Raw genomic sequence first — 9,793 nt, forward strand, 5'->3', positions numbered from 1 at the left:
GGAGCTCTCCATCCACCCTTTTACCCTCTCTTTCTCGGACACTGTGTCACAGTGGGCCTGGAGCCTACCCTGAACAATCGGGCCCACGGCAGATGTACCCCCAAAGACAGGCCGACAGTCCGACGCAGGGTCCCCAGAAACAACACCTGCCTGTTTTATGGCTGATTTGACTGGAAAGGAAAAATACATAAGGGTGGTCCTGGACGTTCGCACAGCTCTGCACGGCAGTCGTTTGAAGAGAAGACCAAGCACGCAATTAAGGCACATCCATCTGACGTCATTAGCATAATACGAGGCACCCAGAAGAGAGAAGAATGCTAAATTATGCAGAGCAGGTGAAATGAAACCAGAACCGCCTGCAGGAGACTCCAATACAAATCACCCGCGGCGTTGACTTAGGACGTAGGATCGTAAACGTGCGTCTAAAGGCAGTTGCTGCTTTAATGGCAGGCAGGTTGTGAACCGCGATCTGCATGACAGATCAGCTGAGAGTTCGCACCACGCTCTCAACAAAGACCTGCTAAATCCTGAACGTCATTAGGTAAATGTGTTATTTGGAATTCCTGAAGAGACAGAGCCAGTTCCTTTTATTTTCCTTGAGGGGCGGCTTTCTGAATGAACTCAGATGTCAGTTGCCCAAATAAGCCGTTAATCAGCCAACAGGCTCAAACAACAGTCCTCAAACAGACAAAGAATGAGTGAATTACATAAGGACAAAAGTATTGGGACAGCTTCTTCTGAAATCAAAGCTAATCTGGCTTTTTTTTGGGAGTAAAGGTGTCTGCTGTCCAGAGAACAAGGCTTTCTACTAGATTTTGGAGGATGGAGCAGGTCAGGATGTTGGATGGACAATCACCAACCCACCTCATCATCCCCAACTCATCCCATCCCAAGTACTAGATGTAGCACCATCCATCATTCCAGAGAACACAGATCTTCCACTGCTCCACAGCTCAATGCTGGGCAGCTTTACACCCCTCTAGTAGCTGAATGCATTCATTAGAAGAGGTGTCCACAAACATTTGAACAAGTATTGTGTGTAAAGGTTGGACGTCACGCCCGTTCAGACGCGCTCAACTCAACAAACAAGCTCACGCCCCGGCGCTACCTGAAAGCCAATCTCAAATACCAGTCGCAAACCTCAAGTCACATGACACAAGCATAAGACTGCAGCATGCTTGAAGGCATGCTTGACTAAAGCCTAGCAGCGCACAATGTCAGAGGAATCGGTCCTAAATCCAGCGAATAATATGGCATTTGCTTCCCGTCCCAACCCAAGCAGTTTGGAAGTCTGTCCTGGTCTTCAGAGGTTTGTCCACCCAGCGCCGATTCAGGGCTCGTTTGAAGAGGCCTGCGGTGGCTATTGTGGCGCTAAGTAATGGGGGGAGGCATTCTGCCCACTTAGTAAAAAAAGCGAGGCCAGTTATGTAATCTGGGATTCCCAGCAACGGATGGCTACAGAGATCTGATGAAGATAGGGCCAGCACTTAGACAGCTGGGCCACTCGGGAGCCAGAGTGGATGTTGTCTGTGCGTTAACACTCATTCGGAAATTGCTTACAGTGATGGTGAATGTTCAATGCTTCCAAAAGCTACATCACAGACAGTTATTACACCAGCTGGTTATGAACACACTGCCTAAAGCTATGTGAGACGGTCCTGACCTGAAACATGCCCTAAATCCGTCCCATGGTGGAGGGGTACACCCAGGGTGCCGTGAAGTAAGGGTGAAGGGACTGTAAATAAGTTGTTCCTCACTGAACTACTTCTTTATATCAGTGGAGTCTGAGTGCGGGGAAAACGTACACTGTGAGTGTTGAGCGTTTAGGGACCATTGATCTACAGCACAAAGCCCGAACTTGTCCTCGCCTACAGAGGGAAATCTTGCGACTAAAGGTTCCGCGAACCGGGCCCGTGAGAACAAGTCATTCGCTTCAAGCCGACATTAATCCGAGGCTGCAAACAAAAAGGACTTTCCACAGAGGGGTGCCTTTGTGCTGTTGACGGTTCGGCTTAATCTCGCGTCTGGATGCCATGCCTTTATCTGGATAATTAGGAACTGAAAAATGTATTTACACCGGAGGTGACTGCAGCCTCGCCTCTCGCCTCTGAAGACTGAGCCGCTTGTTTATTCCAGTTGGACGGAGACCGCGGAGAAAAACGTAAAAAACAACATAAGTACAGCAGTCCATTTTTAGGCTTGGTAATGAAGACGGTATGTAGGGGTGATTGAGTTAGAACAGATCTAATTTGGAGCTGGACGTCAGACAGCCTTCAACCATCCTGAACTGCAATCCTGAATAACCTGAAGCAATCTGATGCTGGTGCTCTTGGTCCACAGTAGAGAGACTGCTAGCGAGTTGCTATAGTGTCCCAGGTGACAGCTGTGATGTTGCTAGGTAGCTGCTATGATTTTGCTAACCTTTTACATTAAGAGCGTATGAGAGGGGGTTGGAAATACCGAGCTAAGCTTTCAGACAGTAGCACTGATGAACCGCGGTGACTCACACATCCACAGGTAGTACATGATCTTGACCGTTTTCTGAAACTCCACAGGGATGTCCACAGATATGTCATGGTAGAAACACGGACCGACTGGAAACTTCTCCGGAAGAGGCGGCCAGTTGTTTTTCCTCCCTGATAAAAAGAGAGAGAAAGAGAGAGAAAGTGAGTAAAATGGATCAACGCTCTGGAGTCTATAAGGGTATTGTCTCAACTAAATTCGCCTTTAATGACACTTGAATACAAGACATATGTTCACAACAGTCTATACAGAGAACCCATGTGACCTAGAGCACTGAGTGAACAGACACTCTGACCCTAAACCTGAAAAACCTGAAGGGGTGTCCACAAACATTTGGACATAAAGTGTACATACCGCAAACTAGTGGTTGCAGATGTGAGCAAACGTAATAATCATAAATCTACGTATTTATGATTAATACATTCTGATGGGCAGAATGGGTAACGCAGTCCATTCCTCACCTCCCGATGCGCTGAGGGACTGCATCTCCCTTTCCCTGCGGTCGAGCTCTGCGGCCTTCCTCTCCAGCTCCTCCTGCCGCCGCATCAGCTCTGCCTGGGCCCGCGCGGGGTCCTGGAACCCACAAACAAAAAACCCATCAAGCTCAAACATCAGCACAAGATAAATAAGGGACGACTGTTAGCAGATACCGATTCCGATCCGATCAAATTATAATCTGACCTACTTTATTTAAAGTGTTCGGGTTTAAACTCTATAGTGTTTTAATATCTTACAGTCCAGTCTGACCGACCCACCTGACCATTCGGCTCCCAGCTCCTCTACAACTCTGCAGTCTGATCACTGAGTGGGTGTGCATTAGCATTTTAGCTCTAATAAAGCTCTGTTTGGTTCTCCTCACTAAAATAAGGTCCCAGATGAACTCTGTCCAGGGGAGCTTTCCAAAAAACGAGAAGACTGTCTGCAGCAGCTGAGGATCATGTCTAGTAATGTTGCCTAGAGGATGGCAGATGGTGCTCTGCTGCAGCAAACCTAAGGATCGGAAGTGGATCAGAGGTGAAGCCAAAACCCGATCCATTAAAAATGTCTGGATCGGCCCCGGATTCCGAGTCACTGGGTCGGATCGGCACATAGGATGGTGCTTTACAGTACAGCTGGATAATGAGCGTCAGCATCCTGCATTCTGGAACAGCTGGCTGCACGGTCATTTCTTGTCCAGCTGTGTGTCACTGCATCACTGGTCCTCACCTCTCTCCCTCTCTTCGTCCCTCACGCTCACCTCATTCTCTCCACCTCCCAGTAACTCCTCCCATCTCTCTCCATCACTTTCCCCTCATCGCTCTCTCTCTCAGTCTCCCGTCGTGAATCATAACAGATTGGCACTCTAAATATGCTCCAACCGTCCCTGCCGTGCAGGTTCTTGGCAGGCTGGTCAGAGTTCGAAGCTTTGCCTGCGTTTAACCTTGAGCAGCGGAGAGTTCGGTCAGGAGAGAGTCCAAACTGAAAAAAACTGTCCGGGAGTGTAGTCAAGGTTTTCTGTGGTGCTGCTAGGTGGTTGCTACAGTATATGGTGTTTGTAAGTGGCTGCTAGATGGCTCTCATAGTGCTACAAGGTTGTTGCTAGGCAGTTGTTATGGTATTTTGTACATTGCTGTGATGATGCCAAGCAGCTGCCATGGTATTGCTAGGTGCTTGCTATTGTATGCAAGGCTTTGCTATACTTTGCTATTACTTGTGGCTGGGGGGTTGCTAAGGTGTTGCTAGATGGTTGCTATATCCCAGGTGCTTGACATAGTCTTTCCTAGTGGTTGCTATGGAGTTGACTAACTTGTTGCTCCGTGGTTACTATGGTGTTGCTGAGTGGTTGTTATACGTCAGAGGCTTGCTATGGTGTTGCAAAGTGGCTGCTAGATGGCTCCTACTTGAGGCGGCTGCTATTGTGTTGCTTAGGGGTTGCTATGTTGTTTCAGATGGCTGCCATGGTGTGGGTTAGTGGTTATTAGTGTGTTGGTGTGTTGATGGAGATTGCTAGATGGTAGTTGTTGCCAGGTCTTTCCTATGGTGTTGCTAAGTGCTTGCTAAGGTGTTACTAAGTTGTTGCTATGGTATAGTTAGATAGGTGCTATAGTGTTGTAAGGTGGATGGAAATGAACAGTACCTAGTTTTTAAACTATCCAACAGTGTGAATCTGCAACACTGTGTGTGTGTGTGTGTGTGTGTGTGTGTGTGAGGCTGTTGGAGGTGTGTTAGTAGGTCAGGTGATGGATCATGACTCCCCAGCAACCCCCACCCTTCAATGTGGGGCATGACTAGTCATGTGATTAAGCCAGCCACTGTACGACGAATTTCCTGCTCTGGGCCTTCTGTTAGTGCCTCACAGCTATGTTCTAGTTGGCGTTGTCTCGCCACACACACACACACACACACACACACACACACACACACACACACACACACACACTATTCTACTAAACCTCAGTTCCTCAGCGTCCAGCTAGAAATCAGCTCTTCACGTGAACGAGTTAGCCAGGCTGTAGTAGGCTATTTGCAAGTCTGCACCCTTCCCTTGCAAGTTCAACCCCCTTTTCATTTGTTTAACGCGGTTTTCTTTTTTTGTCTGTCCCGCACGAGACCCCTTCCTTCCAGCCATGCTGAATTAAACATCCCACCCAGTCCGCAGCTCCGCGCTTTCCGTATGTCCCTCACGGCTGCGGGGCAGAACATATGCCACAACGCACATCAAAACCAGTACAGTATCACACAATCACACAGAGACGAGTGAATCCCTTCATTCAGGTCTGCAAGTCCCTCACTCGTCAAAGATGGCGTGGTCCAAATCCCACTCTGAGAGAGCGAGGCCAGTTATGTTCTCCAGGACCCCCAGCCATGGATGGCTGTGGCTTCACCAGGGTTCGAACCGGGCCTGAGGTGGCTGCTATGGGGTTGCTAACTGTTTGCTATGGTGTTGCTAATGGCTGCTAGATGCTATGATTTCTGAGATGACTGCTATGGTGTTGATAGCTGGTTGCTACGGTATCGGAGATGGCTGCTAAGGTATTACTAAGTGGTTGCTAGATGGGTGAAACTGTGGTTGCTATAGAGTGGCTTAGTGGTTTCTAGGGTGTGGGTAGGCAGCTGCTATGGAGTTGCTTAGTGGTTGCTAGGGTATTGGTAGACAGCTGCTATGGCATCCAAGGCTGTTTACTATGGAGTTGCTTAGTGGCTGATAGATATGCTGCTATGGTGTTACTAAGAGGTTGCAAGAGAAGTGAAACAGCGTTGCTGGGTGGTTGCTGTAGAGTGGCTTAGTGGTTTTTAGGGTGTTGGTAGGCAGCTGCTATGGTATCTCAGGTGGTTGCTTTGGAGTTGCTTAGTGCTAGCTAGACAGGTGCTTAGGTATTGTATTGTTATTGAGAGTGTTGGGGTGTCACTAGTGTATTGAGATATTAGAAGGGTGCACAAACCTTTGTTCTCCGTGTGTATTCCTGGGAGGAGGTGAGGGGCGGGGTCAGTAAGAACTCTGTTGCTACGTGGATACTGTACATCCAATCTCTGATACCTAGTACCCTGGATGCCACACACCACATGATCGCCTACATCGTCCCTAAAACCATCACGCTCTGCTGCCTACACCGAAGGCCAGAATCCGATTCTGGAACCACAGAGTTCCAGAGTAGCTGAGTTCCAAAGTGGCTGAGCTGTGGGATTGGGATGCGGCCCAGCGATTATTCCATTGTAAGGATGTCTGGCTTCAGAAACGATGAAAAAAAAAAAAAAAAAGACCAAGTTTGCATTCGTCGTTTCCTCCAGATAAACAAACACTCGCAGCACAGAGTCACACAGAGGCCTCGTTTTAAAAAAAAACAGCAGAGAGCTAATACAAATCCAGACGGCCCGACAGATCCTGTGCCTCACTGTCTGAAGGAACCACCTACGGAAACAGACTTGCCAATTTGTAGGCTGCGCTCCCAGACAGCAATTTCATTCTCTGTTCATGCCACCGTCTCTCTTCCCTTCTCTCGCTCTCTCTGTTTAGCCACCCATCGCTCTGCTCTTGTCACCCGTTTCGAAGGAACCCCCCCCCCCCCCCCTCCACTGCCCAACCCCTAACCGAGCCCCGTCACCCAGAGCGCAGACCCTGCCTGTCACCCTGCTGTCTTCACACTTCCTGCTGATTTGTTATGAGCAGGGAATCGTCTGTTTGGTGGGCCGAGTCTGAAAGTGTGTGTGCGTGCCACCTGTTCGGGGTTGCAGTGTGTGTCTATTCCATGTGAGCTTGTTAGACTTGAAGGTGTGTGTTCATGCATGTTGTTGGAGACAGGAACAGATGCGTGTGTACCTGCGTTTGCTGTGACTGGGAATAAGATGGCGGTTCCTCGGTGGGCTTCATGATGGCCGGTTGCGTGTTGGTGGTGGGCGGCATTGCTTTGGGGGCGGAGCCAGGTGGGGCCTAAAACATTAACAAAAAAAAATTGACAATATTTATTTGCTTGGCAGTAACTCACACACATACCTCTGCTTTGGGACCCATTTTTCACACATCCAATGAGACCCTCTCACTGCACCGTACCACCTCTTCTCAATGTCTAAATACTGTTGCAAATCCCGCAGGTATTTATAGCCTGATCATCATCATCATCATCATCGTGCAGTGCCATTTGCAGGAGCCTGAATGCAAAAACAGCCTCTGCTGTGATTGGCTGCTTTCTGGCTGCCTAAGTGAAAAAGCAGGCCGGGGCTAACATGCTTTGGGCTTAAAGGGCAGATAAATAAGTGGGTGCTAGAATATCTAAGATGGTTGCTATGGTGTTACCAAGTGGTTGCTAAGTGAAACATTGTTGCTAGGTGGTTGCTATAGAGTTGCGAACTGTTGCAAACTATGAAATCGCTTAATGGCCACTATGGTATCCAAGATGTTTGCTAAGGTGTTACCAAATGGTTGCTAGATGAGCAAGACTGCTGCTATGGTGCTGGTAGGCAACTGCAATGGTATCCAGAGGGTTGCTATGGTGTTGCTAACTGTTGCAAACTATGGAACTGCTTAGTGGCTGCTACCTAGCTTTTAGGTGGCTGCTGTTCTATAGGAGATGGCTGCTATGGCATTGACAGGTGGTCGCTATGGTGTTTCCAAGTGCTTGCTAGATGAGTGAAGAGATGGAGTTACTTAGTGATTGCCAGGGTGTTGGAAGGCAGCTGCTTTGATATCCCAGGTGGTTTGCTATGGTATTGCTAGAAGGGTTAGACTGCGTTGGTAGGTGGCTGCTATGGAGTTGCTTAGTGGTTGCTAGGGCTTTTGCTATGGCTATATGGTTGCGCGATTGCTATGGTGTCTGTAGATGTTCGCTACAGTGGTTGTCATTGTTTATGCAGCTACGTTTTCATATATGATATGAAGGCATGTCTTTGTGAAGGCTCACCGGTTTTGTATCTGTGAAAGGGTTGTACTCCTCCAGGCCAGGGGGGGCATTTCGCGTTACCTGCGTCACTGACGGATCCTGGGGAGACCGAAAGGAGAACACAGAAGAAACGTTAATGCACGGCAGAGAAGCAGCACAGTATGGTCGTACGGTAACAACACTGTCCTTCACAGGGGCATCAGACGGGCTTATTCAGCAAGGCCCTTAGTGCAACAGTACAGCAGACGGAACAACCAAAGACAGACTACTTTTGATCTTGGGTTTCAAAGGGAGGTTCCCAAGAGCAGGTCTTCTTAAATCAGACTGATTACAACTGCAAAAAACCACAGTCATGGCAAAATAGGACATAATGGAAAGATTCAATAAGCTCTCCAAGGCCTTGGACATTAGTCTGTGGACAGCGGGCCTGATCTGAGATCTTCTTAAACTCCTTCCCAGACTCTTCTGCATCTACAGCCTTCTTTCTGAAGACCTCAGAGAGCTCTCTGGATCTGGCCATGCTAATCTTCTTCACCACTCACTTCAACAATCATGCCACGTCACGCCACAGGCAACAAGTATTTGCTTTGTCATCACAAACCGCTTGCACCTCGCTCAGCATAGTTCCGGCTCATCTCCTCCTCAGACGGAAGTGCAAACACTAAGAGGAACAAGCCTCCCAGTTCTCTGTTCAACTAAACATGGCAGGACGTGTGAATTGTGGCATGGCCATGAGAGCTGAAGGCTCAGCTAGAGCTTAAAAAAAAATGGGCCTTTGCCTTCCTCAACTGGCCACGAGGAACGTCCAGGTTCCTATTCTGAGTAGGAGAAAGGGTGGTCATGTGACTCATGTGAAGCAGATATGAGAAACCCAGCTGTTTATCTCAAGTTAGATGCAGAGAGGGCCGAACCTTAGGCAAATCAGGTCAGATGTTTACCTACACTTATTATGAACATGAAAGTTTGAAGTTCCTTGGGTTTTCTGAAATCAACACTGGAGTCAACGGCACACCTAATATTCGGTTAAACGTCCCTCAGCAAGCACAGTCCATAAATCATCCACTGGGTTAAGGTCAGTCCTTTGGGTAGGCTATTCTCAAAGCTTCATGTTAACCTGCTTGAAACCACTGTCCTGTTGAAATACGATTGCGTCCCACCCACTTTGTGCAATATACGTGCAACAACCACCAGAGCACGATGCACCCACCACCATGTTTAACAGCTGGTAGAGTGTTCTTGGGGTTGAATTAGGGCTGGGCAACCGAAACCAAAACCTTCAGAACCTGTACAAGACCAACAAGGATTCTGGAAAGGGCTGTTCCGGACCATCCGAAGCAATTTTCAACTTCCTTTCAACTGAGGGTGGCAGTTTTGGTCTTCTTTCAGAACTTGGCAAAGTGGCTACACCTCTCAGTAACCTGCACTCACGTACAATTGTTTGAACGGACTTTATATCGTCAACGCACCAGAGCAAACCGAGCTGCTGGGGTGGAAGAAAACGCTGATATCGGAATACCGCGAGAATAGGTTCTGAAATACTGCATCGACTCTCAAACCTACAGTGTTCATACATTAATTACTACAGTAATTACTAATAAACAGCTTACATGTAATGATTGGTGTTAGACAGTGGTTCATTTGGTGCAATGTCTAAAACTCAGACCACTAGAGAGCAGTGTTGTGCTCGGTCTTCAGATCCCATTGCTCTGATTGGACAAAAAGTCAACCTTTTTATTTTTACTCAGTTTTCCTAAACATTAATTTAAATAAATAAATAAATAAATAATCGCAATAAACACAGCATCGGAACTCCTGTATCGCGATATCGGGTGGGAGGGGGAGCGCAGAAAGCCAGTGGAGAAAGTCCCGCTCAGCACCGGCCCGTACCGGAAGAGCTAATCCTTGGGCTCCAGCGC

General features: G+C 48.0%; 1 protein-coding gene across 1 annotated transcript in view; it reads right to left on the minus strand.

Moving 5' to 3' along the window:
* scamp1 (secretory carrier membrane protein 1) overlaps positions 1–7,974 on the minus strand; it is a 13,585-nt gene extending 5,611 nt beyond the window's left edge. The window contains exons 1-4 of the mRNA XM_072661977.1: positions 7,899–7,974; positions 6,821–6,931; positions 2,985–3,096; positions 2,508–2,636 (exon numbers count right to left, since the gene is read on the minus strand). Coding sequence (XP_072518078.1) covers positions 2,508–2,636; positions 2,985–3,096; positions 6,821–6,904 — 325 coding nt within the window. The 5' untranslated portion in view covers positions 6,905–6,931; positions 7,899–7,974. The remainder of the gene's footprint in view (positions 1–2,507; positions 2,637–2,984; positions 3,097–6,820; positions 6,932–7,898) is intronic.
* Positions 7,975–9,793: the final 1,819 nt, after the last annotated feature.

The sequence above is a fragment of the Salminus brasiliensis genome, chromosome 18 (assembly GCF_030463535.1).
Source record: "Salminus brasiliensis chromosome 18, fSalBra1.hap2, whole genome shotgun sequence".
NCBI lineage: Eukaryota > Metazoa > Chordata > Actinopteri > Characiformes > Bryconidae > Salminus > Salminus brasiliensis.